At 47.5% G+C, this 26,309-nt stretch overlaps 1 protein-coding gene across 1 annotated transcript in view; it reads right to left on the reverse strand.

The window, feature by feature from the left end:
- Positions 1-26,309, reverse strand: part of FKBP8 (FKBP prolyl isomerase 8) — a 283,682-nt gene that overhangs the window by 70,084 nt on the left and 187,289 nt on the right. Inside the window, exon 5 of the mRNA XM_082257659.1 lies at positions 4,672-4,844. Coding sequence (XP_082113785.1) covers positions 4,672-4,844 — 173 coding nt within the window. The remainder of the gene's footprint in view (positions 1-4,671; positions 4,845-26,309) is intronic.

Genomic DNA, 26,309 nt, shown 5'->3' on the forward strand with positions numbered 1-26,309 from the left:
TAGCTTTCTTTACAGTTCATAATATTGTATTTATAAAGGGATTTTATCCGTTTTCTTCATATTTTTACATATATTTTTATATTTCATATATAGCAATATTTTCACATTCATCATTAATTTAATTTATTATTTAATTTCACTTTATATCAATTATGTTTCTTCATATACAATTTTTGCTCACATATTTTTGCCTATATATGTTTTTTCTGTGATATGCTTGATGTCAAATATTCCTTGACAAAAGGAGTTGTAATAGATTGATTTCAATATGCTGGTTGAAGTTTGGCTGCAGGGGAGAGGCGTTCCCAGTATGGAGATTGAGGTGTCACAATTACCATTCATTAATTTCAGCTGTTGCTCCCCTTTAACTGCAGTCTCTTCACTGGCATTTTTTTGTATGGTTATGAGTAAGCGATCAACAGTATCGTGAAACGCGTCAACCTGTATACCTGTGATTTACTAGTCATGTTTGTTACCCGTGGTGAAGAATAAACACATCTATGCCTGAGTGCGGTCATCATCTTGTGTTTTGGAATGCCACCTGGTAGTGACAGGCGAGTCCCCCCTGCACAAAAGATCTTTTGGTCGCTGGCGGCACACCCCCCATCGGCATGACGCTCGGGCCCAGCCCCCAGGGTTAGCTGCAAGCGCCCCATTTTCCCACTAAGTGAGGGGAGGAGGGGGGGAAGGGGGACAGGTAAGGGGGGGTGCGAGACAGGACAAAGGGGAATCCCGGCGGTCCGACCGTCCTAGGAAGGGGCCCGCATCCACACCAAAACCCACCAGGGGGACAGGGGGGAACAATTACTCACCGTATCTGGAACAGGGGGGAGCCATTTCCTGACAGAACTCCTCTCCACAGAAGTGGGGGGGGAGGGGGCTGTCGGAAAAATAGGAATGCTGGGACTCGGGCCTAGACCCGGTCGTGTGCAACCTGGCGAGACTTTTACCTCGCAAGGCCAGTCCCCGTCCGGTGGAACTAGAACGCAGCAGAGGTTGTGGGTGTTCAGATCCCAGTGCTCACAGTGGGAATGATGGACTCCGAGAACTCTCTGTAATTAAAGACCTAGGCTTCAACATTCATGATGGAAAAGTGTCCATTGAGAGAGCAGGTCTGACCTCTTAGGAAACAGCCAGGGGTCATCTCCTAGAAGTCTGAGTATGTGTTTATCAGCTTCTTTTGGGAAAGTTTGATGCATTGAAAACCACTGGTTTCGTCTCTTGTGCCATCTTGCGAAGCAGTGCATGCAGAATTTGAACTAGAAGAAATGCATAAATTAGACTTAATGGAGTCCAGAGAAGCGCATTCAATCACTCAATGTCAGTGCCAAAGGATCTTTGGTCCTGGCCATAAACAATGCAAACTTGTTGCTGAACCTGAAGGCCAGGATGTGCACGTCTGGAGTATCCTCAATCTCTGACTTATCAGGTTGAAGATGTTGGTATAAAGGGTCCATTCCCACTGGTCCAGGTTGTAACAACTGAGGTAATCTGCTTTCCAATTGTCAGCTCCTGGGATGTGGACAGCAGAAATTGCTGGACATGGTTTCTCCATCCATGATATGATCAGGCTTGTTTCCTTTGAGGCTGCAAAACTCCTGGTACCCCCCTGATAACGTGCAGGTATTTCTTATGAATTTTAGGTCCAAGATAGGAAGAATGCCCCAGTTGGGATTTGGTACTGTGAAAGGTTTTTGAAAATAATCATTTGAATCTGTCCTCCGGAGGTAATGGTATAACCACTCCCCGAGATAGTTTAGAGTATTCTGCAAATCGGACAGTCCTTTTGGCTGGTTTGCAAGAAGAAATTGTGAGGGTGTAGAGTTTGGTACTCTACTTTGTACCCCTTTTGAAACCATCTATCCCACAGGTCTGGGATGTCTGTAGCCCAGAGAAAAGTAAACTGTAACAAATAAATCCCCAATCCTAGAAGTGGGGGCACCCGTTCATATGGAAGAAGGCTTTAAATTTGTACCAAAAGGAAGGGCTGAATTTAGGCTTTGAAGTTGATACTTGGACAGAGCCTGGAAGTACTTGTTTTGAGGTAGCATATTTTGGAACCTTCTGCAGTGGAAGAAAGCTCCTTCCTCCCGAGACATCTGAGGAACTTGTCAGGTGCCTCACCAAAGGTCCTCCTTCAAATAGAAATTGTGGGAGGAATCTTTTACAGGTAGCTTCAGCTGATTAGGCTTTGAACCATATTAATGTGAGCATATATGGACAGAAATCAAAGTCATGCTGGAGTTGTCTGTCATGACTTGTAGGACATCCACACAAAAGAAAGCAGAGGGTAATTGCTCTGTCAAGGTATGGTCCTGGAATGCAGGATCATGTTGGTTGGCCATTGCTCTAGGTCCAGTTTGCTGCAGTTTGAAAAACAGAAATTACAGCAATAGCTGGATGTAGAGCTGGGCCTGTGAATGTAAAGAGAGCCTTTAAAGCGGAGTTCCACCCAGTGCACATTTTTTTTTAAAAAAAAATACCCCCGGGACAGTCAGGGCTAGAACATTCCACAATGGCTAGCCTCTGATCTGTCCCGGGTTGCACTTACCTTTTAGGAGAAATACTTACCTTGAAAAAGTATTCTCCAGCGCTGCCATCTCAGGTGTGGGCAGCTTGAAGCTAGCGCGATCCTCTTCGGCGTCCTCTTCCTTCTTCTTCAGTCCCACGATGCACTGCACCGGCCCGACGTCACTTCGGGTGCACGCGCATCATCCCTCCACAGCTTCTGGGCATGCCCAGAAGCTGTTTAGAAGGGAATGACGCGCGCGCGCCGGAACTGACGTCGGGGCCGATGCAGGCGCAATGATTCCTGGGAGCGATGAAGTTCAGCTCCCAGGAATCATTGCAAAAGCCAGGAAGTGACGACGGGCCGCGGCCGCCGAGGGGAGGAAGAAGGAACTAAGGTAAGTATATTTTCTCTACAAGGTAAGTAAAAAAAAAAAAAAAAATTGCGATTATCCATTTGTTTTTCAGGTGACCCGGAGCGAGAAGATGGAGGCAAGTATAAAATTAGGGTGGAACTCCACTTTAAGAGCGTCTCAAAATTTCTGTCAGAGCAGTTTTTGGGGACCAGTGCACACCATTTGTGCCACAGGAAACACACATTTCCTGCCCAGCACAGAAACACGCTGCCGCCTGCAGACGTGTGTCCGTGCCATTAATTCCTAATGGCACCTCCATACATCTAGGAAATGTTGGTGCACTTGTGGCCACCAAAACTCATGGTGCTGCGCTTTTTTAAAAATCATGCCTGCCGCATTGATTGTGCAATCCAGCGTGTTGGTCTTTCTATTGAAATCAATGGGCTGGCAGAACGGCCAAAAACATGCTCAGATACACCTGTATGGTTTTCGTGAGCCCTGTACAGTAAGAAGTTTGTTTACGATAGAAGACCGCAGGGTCTGCTACTAAAACTGTACAAACAGAAACTGCCCCAAACCATAGCAGACGTTAACAGCAAGAAGCACATGGAAGAGCGACGCATGTCAAAAAAAAAAATCACAGCTCAACCAACCAGCCCGCAACAGAGTTGGACAATGATTCTCAGAGAGGTTAAAAAAATATTTTCTGGACTGACCCATTCACCACAGATTGACCATTTTATTTTGGTTTAATGAATGGGGGACATCTATTTAGATTTAGCAGGATTCTTAAGTACCTAAAAGGGCATGAAGCAAAGGAGAATAAAGTGTGACAATGCAGAGGCTTTGCGTTAGGCAGAAGAGAACTGATCAACATTAGGATGCATTTTGCGTGAATGATATGTATAGGAGGCTGGGAGTGAGAAATCTTCCACTTAACGCCGCCTTCGGTTTCCTCTTCATTCACCTCTGCCTCTACTTCCTCAGGAGCAGGCATTTTGGGATCCAACTCAGGTAGAGACAGTGGAGGAGCATGAAGCTTTTTAGCTCGCAACAATAATGGCTGTATTAAATGTTTCTATATTGTGGCAAATATAAGATTGTGTCTATCAGTTTTTCACTGCTATCCAATACTAATGAGCCAGTACGATATCGTCATGCAGTATTTAAAGCCACTAAAATGCAGGAGCTAACTGCGTATTTCACTGTGTGTGTTTAGTACTGTACTTGGGAACATAACTAAACTAGTCAATGGCATATTGAAAACATAATTATGGATTCAATAATATTATTACACCATGTTTATACAGCTCCACCATGCTTTAATAGAGGATGTTAAGGTGTTTTGGGGACATTAAGCTTTAACCTTCCTTTTTAGGCCTTATTCACATGGGCATACAGATCCATATGCCTGTAGAAAAGGCAGTCTTCAGACACCCAGGTGTTTAATGCAGGGGCTTTCAGACAGCCTGATGAAATCAGTTACAGGCAGCTGGATACACGGACATGCGTAAGCTTCCATATGAATTCTGGAGTGTATGTCTGTATGTGACCGATGCATGGATCCGGACACAAGCGGCATTCTGATACGTGCATTGGACCCGCATGGAGACCCTGCCTGCACATCACTGCATGGAACACCTGTACATCCCCAGTTGCTGAAAATGGCCCTTTGCGCGGGCATATGGATCAGGTATGTCCATATGAATAAGGCCTTACATGAAGACATAAGAAATTAGGCACGGTCTAACCAAAACAAGTTGCAGACTAATGCAGACAGTTGCAGGTTAATCTAGCTTTTTGTTACCTTTCCCTTTCTAAACAAAGCCTTGATATTTTCAGGTTGTTGCTCCAAGACCATATTACAAGATTTTAAGGCAGCCTCAAAGTGATCAAGTTTAAGCTGAGAAGCAGCCAGGTTGTTCAGACACTTCATCTTGACATCTAGTAATTCAGCTTCTTCTTCCGGTGTAAAGTCAACTAGTAATCAGAAAGAAGAGTGAATTTTCAGATATAATTAAGGAATTGTGGAAAATTTAATTTGTACAAATTGGTTCATAACGTGAACAATCAAATGTTATTTTGAATAAAAACATGTCAGTTAATGAAATTACAGAAAGTTGCTACAGAAGTGTGTTCTGACAACATACAGCTAAGTAAACCAACACACTTATTTAATGTGGCAATACCTAGAGGAACTACAAAAGAGGTATAAGTACTACTTTTCTCTAAGCATTTAGGATGTTAAGTATTAGAAACATCTTCCCTATAAAGTTTAAACCCACAACAGTAAAATCTGTTCAGTCTGTATATGCAGTAAAGCATAAAGGCTGTTTGATCAGGTCTTTCTAATCCTCCTCATTTCACTGTCTCCAAAAAAATAACCTGATATTTACAGTCAGGAGACGGGCAGCACATGCTCAGTTTAGTGTATATAGCTAGAGAGTTTGTTTTTTCTTCTTGGGAGAGTGTATGTGATCAACACAGGGCCAATCAGCACTGTCAAACAGAGGATCAGGGGAGAATGAAAACTCCTCCTAAAAGCTTTACTAGGAACTGATACAAGTCACAAGGCTGCTATATACTGCTGATGAGAAAAATGGGATTTTTGACTTAACGTTAAATTCATTTCTCTGATGTTCTTTGACGGACACAGCTTCTGATCTTCATAACCATTAGGTTATAGTGCCCCCTACAGGAGTAGGACACTAGGCAGAAAAAGAATCTGGCAACGCCTATGGGCTGCCCCAGTGGGTATGCTCCCTCTCTCTGCTATGGGTATTCAGTTTTGTTACAGTGTCAGAAGAATTATAACTCCAAAGAGGGATGGGTGCTGTGTCCGTCAATGAACATCAGAGAAATGGGTTTTACGGTAAGCCAAAAATCCCATTTTCTCTTTCGTTCATTGACGGACACAGCTCCTGATCTTCATAACCATTGGGGCATCCCAAAGCCGTGTTCAACATGAGGGGTGGGAACTGCAAAAAATTCCCAAGGCTAAACAATAGCCAACCAGGCAACAGGAGCTCAACCAAAAGATCAGTAGCCCACCTGAAAAAAACAATACACCCTCAAAGAGGATCAGGTCCTCTTAAACAGCAGCCTGCAAAACCTTGTGGCCAAAAGAAGTATCCGCAGATGCCAACACATTCCCTTTATCAAACTTTGTGAACGAGTGCACTGGCACCCGGGTGGCCGCCTTGCAAACCTGCGACACTGACGCCTGATGACAGAAGGCCCAGGAGGCCCTAAGCACCCGAGTAGAATGTGCCTTAACCGGGAAAGGAGGAATCTGATCCTTGATGGAATAGGCCTGAATCACCGCCTGTCTGATCCATCTGGAAATGGTCACAGAGGAAGCGAACAACCCTTTTCGAGATCTATCCGTGAGCACAAATAGTGAGACTGACTTCCTAAAAGACTCCATAGCTGCCAGGTACACCCTAATTGCCTGGACCACACTTAAGGCATGCAAGGCAATTTCCTGCGGATGTTTCGGCCTGGGACACATGTAAGACAACACAATGTCTTCATTCAAATGAAAACCAGACATTTGGGAGGAACGCCGGACAAGGGCGAAAAACCACCTTATCTCTGTGAATCACCAGGTAAGGTGAACGACAGGATAATGCCACCAAAGCCCACATCCTGCGCGCAGAGGTAACAACCACCAAAAAAGCCACCTTTTGAGACAGTGTAAGCAAGGGAATCTCTCGGAGATTCTCAAAGGAAGGCTTCTAGGGGGATCAAAAATACCAAATTGAAGTCCCGAGGCGGCAACGGAGACCATACTGGAGGAACCAAATGTCAGACACCCTGAAGAAAGGTATGCACCAGAGAGATTGTGACCAAGGGTCATTGGAAGAAGACCGCCAAGGCTGACACCTGGCCCTTGATGGTACTCAAGGCCAATTTCTGTTCAACCCCCCGTTGAAGGAAGGTCATGATCCAAGCTACCGAGAAAAAGTGAGGACAAACCTCTAGAGACTCACACCATGCAATGTACGTCTTCCACGTACGATGGTAGATGTTCCTAGAAGTAGATTTCCTAGCTTATAACCATGTAGAAATCACCGACTCAGGTAAACCTCTAGCCTTCAGCACCTGGCGTTCAAAAGCCAAGCCGCCGAAGCCGGCAACTGTAAAAGCAGGATGGAAGAGTGGTCCTTGGGACAGCAGATCCTCCTTGAGAGGAAGCTTCCAAGGAACGTCGGCGACCAGCTGCACCAGATCGGCGTACCAAGCCCGACAAGGCCAGTCCACAGCCACTAAGATGACCGGAATCCTTTCTGCCTCGATCCTGCGTATAAGTCTTGGCAGAAGCTTGAGAGGAGGGAAGGCGTAAATCAGACAATACTGACCCCAGGGGGCCACCAGTGTCTGAGTGTGTCAGAGGATCCCGTGAGTGAGCCACAAACCTCTGCACCTTTCTGTTGAGCCGAGACACCAACAGATCCACCTCAAGGATGCCCCACCGGAGACAACTGATAAAACACCTCCAGATGAAGGGACAACTCACCTTGGTCCAACGCCTGCCGAATGAGGTAACCCGCCTGCCAGTTCTCCACCCCAGGAATGTATACGGCAGAGAGGGCTGGAATGAACTGTTCTGCCCACCTTAGAATGCCGGCTACCTCCAGAGCCGCCAGGACACTTTTTGTGCCCTCCTTGGTGATTGATTTAAGCCACGGCCGTCAGATTGAATGCACACTGGGCATCCCTGAAGACGATCCCTCAAATGGTCTAGACGCAGGCTGATCGCTCGGAGATTCAAGACATTGATCAGTAGTCTTGACTCTGTCCAGATCCCCTGAGCAGAATGTTTGCCGAGGACGCCTCCCCAGCCGGACAGGCTGGCATCCGTGGTGACCACTGTCCAATACAAGGAGAGGAAGGATTTGCCCAGATGAAGAGCAGGAGAACGAAGTCACCATATCAGGGACTCCTTCATTCCCCGACTCAGCCGGATCTGATTGTCCAGAGACTGCGGAGTCTTGTCCCATTAGGCCAGAATCTGCCTTTGCAGTGACCACGTATGGAACTGCCTCGAAGGTAGACACCATCAGGCCCAGCACCCGCATGCAAGTCTGGAGGGATGACCATCTGCTGGGCAGGCTGCAATGTCTGGAGTTTGTCCAGAGGAAAGTGCACCCTGGCTAAGGCCGAGACCAGAGTCAGACCCAGATAGTCTAGCTTTGTGGACGGAACCAGAGCAGTAGGAGACTCCGCTCACAGAAGGAAGTTGTTCAAGTAGCCCAGTACCGCGATCAAAGGGTAACGCTCCTCTCCCAGGCAAAGCAGAGGAAGCGCTGATGACCGGCACATCTTGGAATGTGAAAGTAAGCATCCTTGAGGTCGATAGAGGCAAGAAAATCCCCCTGACGCAGGGATGCCACCATGTGAATGGACTCCTCTCTGAACTTCTGCATCTGCACAAAGCAGTTAAGCACCTTGAGGTCCAGGATTGGACGCACCTTGCCTGCCTTCCTGCGAACTGTAAACAGGTTTGAGTAAAAACCCTGAAAACGCTCCGAAGTCGGAACAACCCCCCCTTGAAGTAACCGGTCTTGTAATGCCCAACAGACCCTGTAAGCGGTCCGGGAACAGCCGCAAGTTGGAAGGAAAGAACCTTGCCAGGGGGAAAGAGCGAAAATCGATCTTGCAGCCAGACCGAATAACTTTGTGGACCCACTTGTCCTGTACCAGAGGAGGCCCTGAAAGGCTTCGAGCCCTTGTCAGTCAACCCTGAGGGACGAAAAAACTTCCTATGAGCCAAGAAAGAGGGCCCACATCTACGACAAGGTTCCATGCTCTTAGTAGCCTGCGGAAGAAAAGGTACTCTTCCCACCTGTGAGACCTTTAATGATATCATCCAGGGTAGCTCCAAACAGGTAATTTCCTTGAAAGGGGAGCTGCAGCTGCGTCCTCCATTTTCAAGGTCTCACGCACAGATACAATCAGTGCTTCCACCAGGACCTTTTCGTGTGCAGTTGCAGATGTGGAGGAATCATCCTCACTATTAGAGGATCCCCCCCCCCCCCCCAGCCCTCATGGCCAGTACTCACCATACCAGGCACGGCTCCTTACAGAACCCCTCTCCATCAAAATGAGGGGCTGTCAGCCAGGAGAAATGCTGCGACTCGGGCCGAGACCTGGTCGTTTGTGACCTCGCGAGGCGTTTAACTCACAGGCCAGCACCCCAGGATGAAGTGTGCGGTTAGAGAGAAAATAATGGGGGGGCACTGATGGAGGAGGTGGTGATTGCTAGGAGCACTGTAATATAAAGGGGATTGCATTGTAATCAATACAGTGCACCCCTTTTCAGTGCAGTCCACTTTACATCACAGACCCCTTAAAGCAGTTCCACAGTGTCCTCAGTTCCCCTTCACATCAAAGCCCTGTCGCATTAATATAGAGGGGCACTGAGATGCAAAGGGGGGCTGTGATGTGAAGGGGGACTGTGGACATGGATATAAAGGGGGACTGTGCAGTAAAGGGGGGTTGTGGTGTAAAGGGGGGCTGAGGACAGACTCCGTCAATATACCATATTCCCACCGTCCACCAACCCCCTCTGGGAAAATTGGCTGCCATGAAACCGATCCCTGGTGCCACAAAGTTTGGGGACCACTGCAACACAGAAAGAGTACTTCTACACTATGGGTTATAGTCATGTACCTTCAGGTAACTGGACCCTGGCAAAGCTTTAGAGGACAAAGCCACTGGGCAAATCACTACTCACTTTTTGTAGTAAGCAACGCACAGTAAACCAAGGAAAACATGCGAGGGTGGCCTGTACTATACTCCAAGATAAAAAAACAATTATAGAAAGCATCATCCACCCCCCCCCCCTCATTTTGTTGATTTGCAGCCTAAAATTGGGACAGACACAGTTTTGTTTTATCCAGCTGTATTTACTCACTGCAACTTATAACATCCAAGTGAAAGATATAACACCAACAAAAAATCTGAAAAAAAAAAAAAAGAAAAATTCAAAAACAGAATCACTGGAAAAGGCATCACCCCCTTGTGTCAGTATTTTGTTGAACCGACTTTTGCTTTAAATACAGCTTTTAGTCTGTTAAGATAGGTCTTTACTAACTTTGCACATCTAGACCTTGCAATATTTACCCACTCTTCCTTGCAGAACTGCTCAAGTTCAGTTAAATTTCATGGTAACTGTTTGTGGACTGCAGTCTTCAAGACATTCCACAGGTTTTAAAAAAATCTGGGCTCCGACTAGGCCATGCAAGGACATTCACATGTTTATCCTTCAACCACTGTTCGGTCATTTTTTCTGTGTGCTTTGGGTCATGTAGGAAGGTAAACCTTTCTTCCAACTTTCTGGCATAGGGCAGCAGATTTTCCTCTAGAATTTGATTTTTCCTTCTATCCTGACAAGTGCTCCAGTGGCTGCTGCAGAGAAACACGCCAATAACAGGATATTACCACCTCAATGCTTTACTGTAGAAATGGTGTTGTTTGGATGGTGAGCTGTATTAGCTTTCTGCCAGACATATCGTTTGGTATTGAGGCCAAATAATTCATTTTTTGTCTCATCTGACCAGAACACCTTTTTCTATGTGGCCTCAGAACCTTTAAGGTGAATTATGGCAGAGCTCAGTTGTGACTACTTGTGGCCTTTGAGGAGTGGCTTTTTTCTAGCAACCCTTCCATACAAGCCACATTTGTGGAGAATTTGTGATATTATTGTCAAATACACAAAATGACCACTCTGTCAAATTCCTGCAACTGCTGTAGGCCTCTTGGTAGCCTTTCTTACCAGTTTCATCCCAGCTCTTTTATCCAGTTTGGAGCAACATCCTGATCCAGGGAGGGTCTGTGATGTACCAAATACACTCCACTACTTAATAACAGACTTCACTGTGCTTCTAGGCATTGATAAAGCCTTTGAATATTGTTTGTATCCATCTCCTGACTTGTGCCTGTACACAGCTTTATCCCAGGGATCTTTTTTCAGTGGCTTGCCACCTATAGCGGATTGTTTGCTTCAGTTGCACTACCAGGGTATAAAAACACTCCAGGAAAGCTCTTTTCATGCTGAGCTAACCAAAATTACCAAAGCTGATCCCAGTTGAAAGTCAAATGGCTTTGTGTGCCATTGAGAAGGTGATTAGCTACACCCGATTGAGTTTACAAGTTGGATACCACCAGCCTCAGAACTTGTATGCAAAATGGGAGAGAGAATTATCTGTGTGACAGCAGCCGGTGAATCGCGGCCTGTGGTCCCTGTAGTTTGTGCAGAGGAAGGACCACCCAGGTCGGGAATAGAATCAGACCTAGGTAAATAAATTTCCTGGACAGGGATAGGGGAGACCTTAGGTAGTTCAGATATTACCTGAACCTTTGCTGGAATTATATCCGTACAAGGAGACCAGGACCTAAAAAACGTGAAAAGGACAAGCTTTGTTCCCCTTTCTGGGTACCCCCAAAAGAAACATTTTGCAGATCTCCTTGACGTTCAAAGAAGTCCACGAGGCCGGACACCAGCGAAGATGTCCCCCCACCCCAATAATGGGTGAGGGCAGATCTTCGTGCTGAAGGAGTCTTTTCTGCTGGTTTGGGGAAGCTAGCTCTAGGCTTACCCAACCAAGGTTGCTTGGAACCTCCCGGGGAAGATTTAAAAGAGCCATTTCCCTTAATCTCCGTCCAAGAAGCACAAAATAATTTTCTATGGGCTGAGGAGGGCAACCGTTTGTGGCGGGGCTCCTTCCCTTTCCTTGACTGTGGCAAGAAGGTACTCTTCCTCCCTCTGTGATACCCTTATGGATGTAATCCAGGGTAGCCCCAAACAAGCGATCGCCTTGAAAGGGCAGATCAATGAGAGCTTTCTTAGAGGCTTGGTCTGCAGACCAGTTCAGATAAGCCACAGCACGCGCCTTATCACCACCACTAAAAAATGAAAGTTTGGACAGCACAGGAGCTGTATACAAAGCTGCATCACAAATAAACTGCAGCCCATGGACCAACTGGCCCGCTAAATCAACCTATGCAGCGGGGACCTGTTCACCCCCCTGGCCCTGGAGCAAAAGCTTTGCCCATTCAGTTAGGGTCTGAGACACCAGGGCTGATGCAAAGCCTGGCCGCAATGCCGAACCAGCCCTAGTAAACCTGCTCCAGGCCACAGCCTCCGCTTTGTCATCCGGATCCCTAAAGGATGGGGATTTGTCTACTGGGATCATGGTTGCTCTATTCAACCTGCAAACAGGAGGGTCCACCCACTGGTGGACTAGCCCACTTTTTTAAAAGGGACTCCTCAAAAGGGTAACATACAGCAAAACGTTTGGAGACCACAAAGGGTAATATTGGTTGTTCCCATTCCTTACAGGAAAACCCGTCACGATGAAGTATGATGCGATTTGTGCGTACCAAACGACACAACCACGTCCGTGGCTACATCAGCCGTATCCTCCATTTTTAAAGTCTCACACACTGCAGTGATAAGTGCGTCTACCAGCGTTTTTTCATTGGCTGCTGCGACCATGGAGGAATCATCCTATCGAATGGATCCGGGGGTGCAATATTAAATCCCCCTGAATGGCCTGCGTCCACGGTGGCATCAGGCTCAGAATCAGATGAGACAGCCTGAGCAAGGGAAGGCTGGGGACGCTTCCTCATGGGCCTTTGCCCACACACCACTTCCAATCTGGGACACCAAGGACTCCAGGACTGCCGTCAGTGCAACAATGGGAAGCTGGCGTTCCAAGGGACCTGCCAACTCCGTGAGGGGGGGTCAGTGGTGAAGATGTTCCATAAGGAAAGGAAGACCTTGCATTCCAAAAATGATCTTTTGGCACCACTAAAGGATCCCCTCAAAGTTCACGGTACCTATCAGCAGAGAGAGAGAGATAACAGGGACCCCCAAAGACTTACACTACTGACCTGAGCGCCGAGAATTCGAACCCAGCATCATCATGGATGCTATCCATGTTCATATGTCCCGGGCACAGGAAGAGGAAACTAAGGAGGAAGAGAAGGAGCTTCGGCATCCCCACGAGGCTTCAGTTTTCATCAGCATCTCCCAGACTAAGGGAAAATGGCCCCCATGACATCCGGCAATACAAACATAGCCGCCAACCGGAGACCAGCCAGACTAAGGGAAAATGGCCACCATCAGCTACAAACACCGAAGCATGCTGCCAGGATCTTTCCTGTACCCTCTGCAAGGGAACTCCCCCTGAAGGTAGGACACATGTTTAGGTAAGACTCTGCTCTGCACTATACCCACACTGCAAACAGCAGGGCATGCACCTTGGGGTCTCCAACACTGGGACCCCTCCAGACTACCAGGGCAAGACACACACTATCCCAGGACCCTTACAGAGTGGGGATAGCGGGGGAGACTCCAGGGGTCTTTGCTACATTCTCTGCCCTGGGACCCCCCCACCAGACTCTAGGTCCAACTAGGGGGGAATGGGAGTGGGGGAAGCCCAGCTCAGTGAGGGATTTAAGGATGGGATGAGGGAACCTGCAGGCAGGTCTGACCGTGCCTGGAGTTACCCGCGTCCACCCCAAAGAAAACCAACAAAAGGGGAGAGGGGGGACTGTACTCACCCTTCCATGGTGCGGATAATGCTCCAGACAGAACTCCTCGCCACCAAAGTAGGGAAGCTGGCAGCCAAGGGACCCTGCGACTCAGACCCAAGCCCGGTCGTATGCGACCCTGCGAGACGTTTAACTTGTGGGCCAGCCTCTGTCCGTGAGGCTATGTCGTGGCCGACCTAGCACGTAGCTGCGGTCTGCACGTGGTTGCTGGCTAGGGGGACCACTGGATCTAGATTAACCAGCCCTTCGCCCAGCCCGGCAGTTGATTGTAGATTTCCCAAGAGAAAACAAAGATGTAAGGAAGGGGAAAATTGCTAGGACCAGAGATCCCAGCCGGGAACCTAGGTCCTAACTCCTGACTAGACAGATTAAAACTGACTAGTTCTATACCAGTTGAAGACGGCCCATGGGCGTAGGCAGGTGTTTTTTTTTTCTGCCTAGTCCTACTCCTGGAGGAGGCAATAATACCCACTAGTTATGATTTATGGAGCACTGTGTCTGTTGATGAACAAAAAAATAGAATTTTTGTAAGAACTTACCGTAAAATTCTTTTCTCTGAGTCCTCTGACAGTCGCCGCCCACTCATACAATCTGCACGTCTGGGACGTCCCAAAGCAGTGTAGATGTGAGGGGTGGGAAAACGTAACCGTCAAGAAAGGCAACGCAGCACCCAGGTCAGAGAAAAGAACCTTTTCTGAACCAGAAAGGTAAACATTGGGCAACAAGAGAGCTCAACAGGAACGAAAACCCAGGAAAACAAAACAAAAAAGGGAAAAAAAACCCAAAAGGAGGAGACAGGCCAAAAACTACCCTGTCTCCCCTAAGGCACTGCCGCAAAGAGGCATCCGCTGATGCCAAGACATCAAGTTTGTAAAATTTGGTAAAAGGTATGTACGGACAACCACACCCCCGCTTTGCACACCCGAGTCACCGATGCCTGATGGCGGAAGGCCCAAGACGCACTAATCGCTCTGGTAGAGTGCGCTGTGACAGGGAAAGGTGGAACCTGATCCCTAATTGAATAGGTCTGCACAATCGTCTGCCTGATCCAATTTGAAATGGTTGCCGCAGACGAAGCCGTATCCTTCCGAGGTCCCTCAGGAAGGACTAAAAGACAATCCGACTTTCTGAAGGATTCAGTAGATGATAGGTAAACCCTGATCACCCGGACCACATCCAAAGAATGCAAGGCAAACTCCTTAGGATGCTTAGGCTTCGCACATAGCGAAGGTAAGACAATGTCCTCGTTGAGATGGAAGTCTGAAACCACCTTCGGAAGAAAGGACTGATGAGGTCACAAGACCATTTTATCCCTATGGAGAACCAGATAGGGGGAGCGGCAATACAGGGCCGCCAACTCCGACACTCTGCCAGCAGAAAGGCAACTTTCCGTGACAGCACCGACAGAGGAATCTCCCGGATGTTCTCTAAGGGAGGACATTGCAAAACGGACAGAACCAAAATCCGGTCCCAAGGAGGCAAGGGTGCCCTCCTAGGGGGAGCCAGATGACGCACCCCTTGAATGAAGGTGCGGATCAAGGAATTCAACACCAAGGGGCGCTGAAAGAGAATGGCCAGCGCAGACAACTGGCCCTTAATAGTGGTCAGTGCAAGACGCTGCTCCACACCAGTTTGCAGGAAAGCCAACACTCTCGCCACCGAAAAGGAGCGTGGATGGAAACCCTGCGACTCGCACCAGGCGAAATAAGCCTTCCAGGTACGATAATAAATCTTACCGGAGGAGGCCTTCCTGGCCTTGAGCAAGGTAGGAATGACCGCCGACGAGAGACCTCTGTCTCTCAAGACCTGGCTTTCAACAGCCACGCCGTCAAAGCCAGTGATTGTAAAGCATGATGGAAGATCGGCCCTTGAGACAGAAGATTGTCTCTTAGCGGGAGCCGCCAGGGAGGCTCGACGACCAGTTGCATGATGTCCGCGTACCAAGACCGGCGCGGCATAAATCAGCCGATACTGATGCCAAGGCACCACCAAGGCATCCGAGGCGACCGCCAGAGGGTCACGCGTTCGTGCCACAAACCTTCCCACCTTGTCGTTGAGACGAGACGCGAACAGATCCATGTCTGGGGATCCCCACAGCGCACACAGCATCTGAAACACCTCCGGGGGGAGGGACCATTCCCCTTGGTCCAGGGTCTGGCAACTCAGATAGTCCACCTGCCAGTTCTCCACACCTATAGACAAATTTGTATACAGCGCTATATAAAATCAAATAAAGTGACAATGTGCATCATATAATCAATAAACTCACTTACAGTGCAATATATATTCCTCTTAGGTGCAATATATAATGTCCATAAAGTGTATTCAAAGTAAAGTGCATAAGAGTCCACTAAAATATAAATATAACCGTGGTTTAAAATTCAATAAAGTGCTTGATAGATGTTTAAATATATAAAAGTGCAAGTGACACCACCACTGTTTAGCCACCAGATGGCCTCTCACCTCACTGAAACATTAAACCAGCATTGAATCCTCAATAAAAAGTGCCACTTCCTGGATCGATCTCTCACCATCCCATGGACATGATATGTGAATAAAGATAATGAGGCATCTAAGTGTACACTGCTATTATCCTTTAATTGATTCACATTCAAAGTAGAATTGCACTCACATGAATCGGCACAATGGGCTTGTGCGGACCGTACACGCCAAAAACAGTGGCTGTCAGGAGCCATGCTGGTGGGTCGCCGCTCGTCCGTCCAGGTCTCCGTCCCCTATACGCGTGGCGTCTTATGCTTTCGCATCACGACTTCCTCAGTAGGGGGTGGAGCTAATGACGGACCAGCATGCTTATATACACTACACTCCTCCTCTAGGGGATGGAGACCTGGACGGACGAGCGGTGACCCACCAGCAAAGGCAACGCCACGAACTGATAATGCTCCTCCGCGATTGCGAATCGGAGGTACCTCTGATGACCCTTATAAATAGGGATGTGTAGATACGCATCCTTGAGGTCGATGGAAGCCAGGAAATCCCCTGGACTCAGGGATGCCACCACCGATCGGAGGGACTCTATTCGGAACTTCTGAACCCGCACAAAGCAGTTTAGAAACTTTAAATCCAGAATCGGACGCACCTTGCCCTCCTTTCTTGGCACTGTGAACAGATTTGAGTAAAAACCCCGAAACCTGTCCCGCTGTGGAACCGGGACCACCACCCCTTGGTAGAGGAGATCCTGAACCGCCTGATAGAGATCTCGGAAACGATCGGGGGTTAAATGAGGATTTGAGGTAAAGAATCTGTCTGCGGGGCGAGATCGAAACTCGATCTTGTACCCTGAAAGAATGAGTTCTTGAAATCCTTCTGTGGTCCCTCTGGAAGGACAAACAGGGAATCAGACTTCCTAAAAGACTCCGTGGCAGACAGGTAAACCCTGACCGCCTGGACCACATCCAAGGAATGTAAGGCTAATTCCTTGGGATGCTTGGGTTTCGCACAAAACGAAGACAATATCTTCGTTTAGGTGGAAAACAGATACCACCTTGGGAAGAAAAGTTTGATTGGGTCTCAAGACCACTTTATACCTATGAACAACCAGATAAGGCGAGCGGCAAGACAGAGCCACCAACTTAGACACTCTGCAAGTAGATGTGACAGCCACCAGAAAGGCAACTTTCTGGGACAACACAGGCAGAGGAATCTCTTTGATGTTTTCAAAGGGAGGCCGTTGCAAAATGGATAAAACCAAATTCAGGTCCCACTGAGAGAAAGGAGCCTTCCGCGGGGGAGTCAGATGATAGCACCCTTGAATAAAGGTGCGAATCGAGGAATTCGTCGCCAAGGGACGATGGAAGAAAATGGCTAAGGCCGACAACTGACCCTTTATCATCGCCAGTGCCAAGCGCCGATCCACACCTTCCTGCAGGAATGCAAAAATCCTCACCATGAGAAGGAGCGTGGATGAAACTCTTGCCATTCACATGGCCACCTTTATTTTCCAGCACTGCCTTAACCCTCTTGGGCATGGAGTTCACCAGAGCGTCACAGGTTGCCACTGGAGTCCTCTTCCACACCTTCATGAAGACATCGTGGAGCTGGTGGATGTTAGGTACCTTGCGCTCCTCCACCTTCCACTTGAAGATGCCTCACAGATGCTCAATAGGGTTTAGGTCTGGAGACATGCTTGCCCAGTCCATCACCTTTACCCTCGGCTTCTTTAGAAAAGCAGTGGTCGTCTTGGAGGTGTGTTTGGGGTCGTTATAGTGTTGGAATACTGCCCTGCGGCCCAGTTTCTGAAAGGAGGGGATCGTACTCTGCTTCAGTTTGTCACAGTACATGTTGGTATTCATGGTTCCCTCAATGAACTGTAGCTCCCCAGTGATGGCGGCACTCATGCAGCCCCAGACCATGACACTCCCACCACCGTTCTTGACTGTAGGAAAGACACACTTGTCTTTATATTCCTCACCTGGTTGCTGTTACACACGCTTGACACCATCTGAAACAAATAAGTTTATCTTGGTCTCACCAAACCACAGAACATGGTTCCAGTAATCAGTGTCCTTAGTCTGCTTGTCTTCAGCCAACTGTTTGCAGGCTTTCTTGTGCATCATCTTTAGAAGAGGCTTCCTTCTGGGATGACAGCCATGCAGACCAATTTGATGCAGTGTGCAGCGTATGGTCTGAGCACTGACAGGCTGACCCCCCCACCCCTTCAACCTCTTTAGCAATGCTGGCTGCACTCATATGTCTATTTCAGAAAGACAACCTCTGCATAGGACACTGAGCACCTGCACTCAACTTTTTTGGACGACCATGGCGAGGCCTGTTCTGAGTGGATTCTGTCCTGGTAAACAGCTGTATGGTCTTGGCCACTGTGCTGCAGCCCAGTTTCAGGGTCTTGGCAATCTTCTTATAGCCTAAGCCATCTTTATGTAGATCAACAATTCTTTTTTTCAGAGCCTCAGACAGTTCTTTGCCATAAGGTGCCATGTTGAACTTTCCAGTGACCAGTATGAGTGAGTGAGAGCAATATCAAATTTAACACTTCTGCTCCCCATTCACACCTGAGACCTTCTAAAACTAATGAGTCACATGACACTGGGGAGAGAAGATGGCTAATTGTGCTTAATTTGGACATTTTCACTTAGGGGTGTACTCACTTTTGTTGCCAGCGGTGTAGACATTAATGGCTGGGTGTTGAGTTATTTGGGGGGGGCAGCAAATATACACAGTTATACAAGCTGTACACTCACTACTTCACATTGTAGCAAAGTGTTATTTCTTCTGTGTTGTCACATGAACAGATAAAATATTAACAAAAATGTAAGGGGTTTACTCACTTTTGTGAGATACTATATATCACACGCGTTTAGCGGGCGTTTGCGTTTAAAACCGTTCCTAGAGGTCAAAAAAATCATTCCCCTTTAAAATGGAAAAACACGAGCGCTAAACGCGGGTCATCGCGTTCAGCCGCATTTTGCGTTTGAAACGCTGGGAAACATACGTTCGAACGCAAATAATTGCTTTCCAAAAAACGTTCCTGAACTCAACTGCCTGCAAATGACTGTAAATGACCCTGTGTACATGGACGGATAAGATAACATAGAGGTGCGTTCCGGGGCTTCTGAAAAAAACGCCCAACTGCTCCTAAACGGCCGTTTACAAGTTGCAGTGTACATGGACCCTAAAGCTAAAAGAACTCATATTGCTTTTAGGCACATCCCTGAAGTGTTTGGATATGATGAAGATGTTTTTAGCATTTTCATTTATACTATCACAGTGGAAGTGCTTTTTCTGCTATTGGGTATTATGTTTTAACCAATTCAGAGCCGGAAAGTTTTACCCCTTTAATGACCGGGCCATTTTTTGCAAATCGGCACTGCGTTATTTTAATGGACAATTGCGCGGTCGTGCGATGCTGTACCAAAATACAATTGATGTCCTTTTTTCCCACAAATAGAGCTTTTTGGTTGTATTTGATCACCTCTGCGGTTTTTAGATTTTGCATTATAAACAAAAAAAGAGTGACAATTTAAAAAAAAAAAAAAACAATATTTTTTACTTTCTGCTATAAAACATTCCCAATAAAAAAATTTAAAAACATCAATTTTTTTTTTATCAGTTTAGGCCAATTTGTATTCTGCTACATATTTTTGGTATAAAAAAAAAAAAATCCCAAAGAGCGTATTTTAATTGGGTTTGTGCAAAAGTTATCGTGTTTACAAACTATGGGATAGATTTTTGGACTTTATTTCGTTTTTATTAGTAATGGCGGCAATCAGCGATTTTTAGCGGGACTGTGACATTGCGGTGGACAGATTGGACACCTGACATTTTTTACACTTTTTGGGGACCAGTGACATTAATACAGTGATCAGTACTAAATAATATGCACGGTTACTGTATAAATGACACTGGCAGGGAAGGGGTTAATACAGGGGGTGATCGAAGGGTTAAATGTATGCCTAAATGTGCTTACTAACTGTGAGGAGGAAGGGCTCTGTGATCGGCACACAGAGATTGGTGTTTCAGCTTAGGTGAAACACACAATCTCACTGTGCCTGTCTGACAGGAGAGCCGCCTGCTTTGTTTACATAGGCAAGCGGCTCTGTCAGTTTCTCTGAAGATCGCAGGAGGCCGACAGTGATCGAGCCTGCTCCTCTCGCAGTCTGGCTTCTGCTGTGTCAACTTGTGTGCATGTTATCAGGCCAAAATCACCAGGGTATGGAAACTTTTGATCCGGGTCATTTGGGTAGTTTCTGTTGTCATTATGATTTAAAAAGAGTAAACCCAGTTGATTGATAATAAATGGCTTAAGCCAAACCCCAACCATGAGTGAAAGAAAAGTTTTTTGTGTTATTATTCATATTCTCTGAAAAATGGCCAAGAAATCAAATTCTGCCAGGGTATGTAAACCTTTGAGCACAACTGTACATACACACACACTCTCTGCTTGCTTTAAGGGTCCTGCTAACCGGTGTTTCTTTATACACCTATCAATATGGGAACCTACTTGTTATATCATCTCTGATTACTGGATGTGATGTCCTAATGTAGTGGATCCAGGTCCTATTATACGATACAAATTAACTACACTATATTCTTTTTGTATCTTCATTACTATTATCTACTATTTATTTGTCAGTATTGGTTGACCTGGCACTGTGGACATCCGTGTGGGTAGGTGATTTATCTATAACCCCTATTGTCCCAAGTGTGATCCCATAAATATAAATTAACCTCATTTTTGCATTACAGGCAATATTTATGCCTCCCTTGGAAGCAGCCCAACTAATACACAATCTTTTCAAATTGGAAACACTGGAAAAGCGAAATACCTCTTCATATACCGGTCATGGTTGACATCTTTAGAGGGGTATGTTCAACCTTATACATGCACATTATAATTGCTTATAAGATGACTTTCCGTTTTTTTTTTTTTCAACCCATTTTTTAATGAAACAGCTTAATCCAACGCTGCTTGTTTTCTTATATATGTACCGAATACAGCTACACAGGTAATTGCGGCTTTTTGTGGGCTTTCACATCTGCCCGTGGAAATTAGTTTTGATACCTGTCTGCCTTGTTTCCATCCTGTTCATGCACCCATAGGTAAGTGCCCAAGCATTATCTGTAGCAAGTTAACTTTTTTACTGTATTTTTCTTCATATGTTCTAACACTAATAATTGTATGTTTTCTTATTATAGAAAAATTCTTTGGTGTCTCACCCTTCAAACTCCTGAAGAAGCTGGAAACCGCAAAACTAGTTGAGTACTGACCAGCTGTGTTTTTAATTTTTTTTTAAATCATTCTACTGTTTCACAGCATTACCCCCACTTGATGTGACTACAGACTATGACACAGATGGGTCAGAGTAACAGGGTGCGATGAGAACCAAAACTGTTAATGCACATTTTCACTGTGTAGTAATATTATGTTTTGGTGCTATTTTTTGTAATAAAATATACTTGATTTTACGTTTTTGCTGTGTGTCTACTGGCACCAGGAAAATCCTTCAGCCGCTTCCTCTCCCCTGTTCTCTTTTATACTATCACAGTAATGTTCTGCTATGCGGGAACAAAGGGGACAAATCGTACAACATTGGATTAGATAAACATAATATGTACCACAATTAATGTAAGCCTGTATTTTGAACTCATCCATAGTGTTGGCAGAAACAAAACTCTTCGACACAGTATGTGTGCGGCAATATCTACAAGTCTTGAGTCCACATTTATAGGAACCCGGATAGGATAACCACATTTTTTTCTTCTTTTTATCATCAAGGGACACAAGACTTGGAGATAAAAGGGACCTAAGTATAGATGTGCGATGACTGGAGAAACAAACACCATTGCATAAAGCATTTTATAAGGTTTTATCAGAATACAGAATAGAGAGGTTCTGCTTCATGATGTTAGTGATTTGATGCTATTCAACTGAGTACAGCTTGACAAAGGTGACAGGCTGTTTTGAGCTCTTGTGTCTCCTCAAATTGGTAGGTTTGATACTAACAGTATTAGGGTTGGATAATAAATCTGCTCGCTATTTGGCAGCTGCAACCTCAAAACCTCTCTGGATGGACCACTGAAGATAACCTCTGGATTCAAGCCTGTTCCTAATTACTTGGCATTCATTATTGAAAGAAACCTCCGTAGAGCAGTTTCTTCTGGCTCTAGTAAACTCACCTACCAGGATGGCCTTAAAAGTGTTACGAAAGTTTAGTAGAAACAGTTTGGGCAAAGGGATCACCTTCCAAGGGGACATCAAGGAAATCTATGACTATTGTGACAAATACCAGTGAACTTTAAATTAAGATCATTGGCATTTATGTGGTGCAAAAATAGTGTGATATCAAAAGTAGCGTTATTCTTAACCCAAATCCAAAACAGGTCATCAATGAATCTGCCATACAAAAATATATTGCTATGAAATGAATTAAGATGGAAAAAATATAAAATTCCTCCCACCGACCCATATAAATATTTGCCAGGGAAGGAGAAAATTTGGCACCACACAATTGCAAGTAATAGGTATTATCAAAAAGAAAAAAACGGAATTTTTGTAAAATCTTACCTGTAAAATTCCTTTCTCTGAGTCCTCCGACAGTCGCCGCCTCCTCTAAGTCATCACTATTGGGTATTGTCCACCTATCCGTAGGAATAGCTAGGCATATAGACTTAGTCAAAAGACAAAAGGCATTAGCATATACACACCCACGGGGGCTGTCCCATCTGGTCAATACCCCCCCTCCATCACCACTCCCAACTCAGTTTTGGTAGTATAGCAGTAGGTAATAAGAACCCCAAAAGAGGGGCGGGGGCGGCGACTGTCGGAGGACTCAGAGAAAGGAATTTTACAGGTAAGATTTTACAAAAATTCAGTTTTCTCTTACGTCCTCCGACAGTCGCCGCCTCCTCTAAGTCATCACTATTGGGATGTCCCAAAGCAGTATAGACATGAGGGGTGGGAGACGCAACCGTAGAAAAGGCAACGCAGTACCCACATCAGAGAAAGGAATCTTACATGCACCGTCAGAACCAACTGGGCAACAGAAAAAAACAATGCTCAACAGGAGCAACAGCCCAGGAAAGCAAATACCAACAGCCAGGGACCCAGAGAAAAAAATGCAAGAGTCCATCATGGCACAGCCGCACTGAGAACTTTGCGGCCAAAAGAAGCATCAGCTGATGCCAGAACGTCTACTTTGTAGAACTTGGAAAAAGTGTGCACCGACGACCAAGTCGCCGCCTTGCACACCTGGGCCACCGAGGCCCGATGCCAACAGGCCCAGGAAGTACTCAAAGACCTGGTAGAGTGCGCCTTAACAGGGAAGGGCGGAACCCATTCCTTCAAGGCATAAGCCTGCTCAACGGTCTGTCTGATCCACTTGGCAATGGTCGCTGCCGATGCAGCCATGCCCTTCCGAGGTCCCTCAGGAAGGACAAAGAGAGAGTCCGCCTTCCGAAAGGATTCCGCAGACTTCAGGTAAACCCTGATCACCCTGACAACATCCAAGGAATGCAAAGCAATCTCCTTAGGATGTTTAGGCTTTGTACAAAGCGAAGGCAGGACAATTTTTTCATTAAGGTGGAACTCAGTGATCACCTTGGGAAGAAAGGACGGGCGTGTTCTCAACACCACCTTATCCTTGTGGATTATCAAGTAAGGGGAGCGGCAAGACAACGCTGCCAGCTCCGACACTCTGCGAGCCGAAGTGATAGCCACAAGAAAAGCAACCTTTTTCGACAGCAGAGGTAACGATATCTCCCTGATATTTTCAAAAGGAGCACGCTGCAATGCGGACAGGACCAAGTTCAAGTCCCATGGAGGTAAAGGCTCCTTCCTAGGAGGAGCCAAATGTCGCACACCTTGAATGAATGTGCGCACCAAGGAATGAGATGCCACAGGGCGTTGGAAAAGGACCGCCAGTGCTGACACCTGGCCCTTTATAGTGGCCAGCGCCAGGCGCTGGTCCACTACAGACTGGAGGAAAGCCAAGATTCTCGACACCGAGTAAGAACGAGGGGAAAACCCCCTGGACTCACACCAGGTGAAGTAGGCTTTCCAGGTACGGTAATAGATCTTACCAGAGGAAGATTTCCTAGCCTTGATCAGGGCAGGGATAACCTCAGAGGATAGACCCTTGTCCTTCAAGACCTGGGTCTCAACAGCCAGGCCATTAAAGCCAGCTACAGTAAAGCAGGATGGAAGATCGGACCCTGAGACAGGAGATCTTCCCGCAGAGGCAGACGCCACGGAGGCGCCACTGCCAGGTGAACAACGTCGGCGTGCCAAGACCGGCGAGGCCAGTCCGGCGCCACCAGAATCACCATGTGCGGTTCCGAGATCAATCTGCGAAGGAACCGGGATAGTAACTGAATCGGAGGAAAGGCGTACATCAGACGATACTGATGCCATGGGCCACCAACGCATCCGAGGCGTCCGCCAACGGGTCGCGCGTTCTTGCCACGAACCTTTCCACCTTCCGGTTTAGCCGGGATGCGAACAGATCCACGTCTGGGGATCCCCACTTCGCACACAGCATCTGAAAGACCTCCGGGTGTAGGGACCATTCCCCCTGGTCCAGGGTCTGGCGGCTCAGATAGTCTGCCTGCCAATTCTCCACACCCGGAATGTGAACTGCCGAAATCGCCGGGACATGAGTCTCGGCCCAAGACAGGATGTCGGTCACCTCCCGGGCTGCTCGAGCACTTCTGGTGCCCCCCTGGTGGTTGATGTAAGCCACCGCGGTAGCATTGTCCGTCTGTACGCGAACAGGCAGGCCCTGGAGACGGTCCGACCACTGGAAAAGACAGAGCTTTCTCGCTCGTAGTTTCAGCACATTTATCGGGAGGGAGGATTCCTCCTCCGACCAAGTGCCCTGGGCAGACAGGGTGCCCAGGACTCCACCCCAGCCCGACAGGCTGGCATCCGTGGTAACCACTGTCCACACCAACGGGCGGAAGGACTTGCCTTCCGCCACCGACGGGGACTGGATCCACCACAGAAGAGCCAATCTGGTCTGGCGACTCAAGGAGACATCCAGATCAAAGGACTGAGGAAGTCTGTCCCACCTGGCCAGGATCTCTGTCTGGAGAGCCCGCGTGTGGAACTGGGCAAAGGGAATCGCCTCGAAGGCCGATACCATCAACCCCAGGCCCCGCATGCAGGTCCTGAGTGACGAGGACGGATTGTCCCTGAGGGACCTGATTTCGTCCCGCAAAGTCCGGAGCTTGTCCTCCGGCAAGAATACCTTTGCCTGAGCAGAGTCCAGAACCATTCCCAGATAGGGAAGGTGAAGCGACGGAGACAACGCTGATTTTTGAACGTTGATGGTCCATCCGAACTCCTGGAGCGTCTGTACCGTGATGGACAGATCGCGCACAAGGTCCTGACTGGCACGCGATCTCAGAAGCAGATCGTCCAGATACCCCAGGACCGCAATGCCCTGGGCCCGCAGCAGGCCCAGGACCGGCGCCAACACCTTGGTAAACACCCTGGGTGACGAAGCGAGACCGAACGGTAACGCCAAAAACTGGTAGTGGTCCTCTGCGATAGCGAACCGAAGGTACCGCTGATGACCCTCGAAAATGGGGATGTGCAGGTACACATCCTTCAGATCTATCGAAGCCAGGAATTCTCCTGGACTCAAGGAGGCCACCACCGAACGGAGGGACTCCATTCGAAACTTCCGAACACGCACAAAGCGGTTCAGCGCTTTTAGGTCCAGAACAGGACGCACTTTGCCCTCCTTCCTGGGCACAGTGAACAGATTAGAATAAAACCCCCGAAACCTGTCCCAATCACCCCCTGAGCAAGCATGTCCTGCACCGCTTGATGCAAGTCCTGTAGACGCCCCGGAAGCAGATGGAGATTGGAGGGAAAGAATCTGTCCGCCGGCCTGGAAAGGAATTCGATCTTGTAACGATTTCCTGGACCCACCTGTCCGAGATCCGGAGTTGCCAAGGTTGGAGGAAACCACGCAAACGTCCCCCCACCCCAGAAATGGGTGAGGGCGCCCCTTCAGGCAGAGGTGGAAGGTCCCGCTGAACCGGCATTGCCGGTCTTCTGCTTACCCGCCCAGGGCCTTTTCTGGTTGCCCTGGGCCTTGAAGGGCTTGCCCTTGGATTGGTTCCGAAAGGCACGAAAGGACCCCTGATTTGATCTAGGCGCAGAACTCCGCTTGCCACGGAAAGACTTGTTCTCCAGGTTCTGGGGTAGCATAGTGCTCTTACCCCCCGTGACGCCTTTCACCAGGGTATCCAACGCCTCGCCAAAAAGGCGAGAGCCAGCATAGGGAAAATCAGCAACAGTTTTCCGCGAGGACTGGTCGGCCGACCAGCTCTTCAGCCATATCAGTCGCCGGTTAAGTACCGCGACGCTCGAGAGGCGAGCCACCAAAGGGGCCTCAT

This window comes from Pelophylax lessonae (assembly GCF_965119305.1).
Source record: "Pelophylax lessonae genome assembly, chromosome: 1".
NCBI classification, from domain to species: Eukaryota; Metazoa; Chordata; class Amphibia; order Anura; family Ranidae; genus Pelophylax; species Pelophylax lessonae.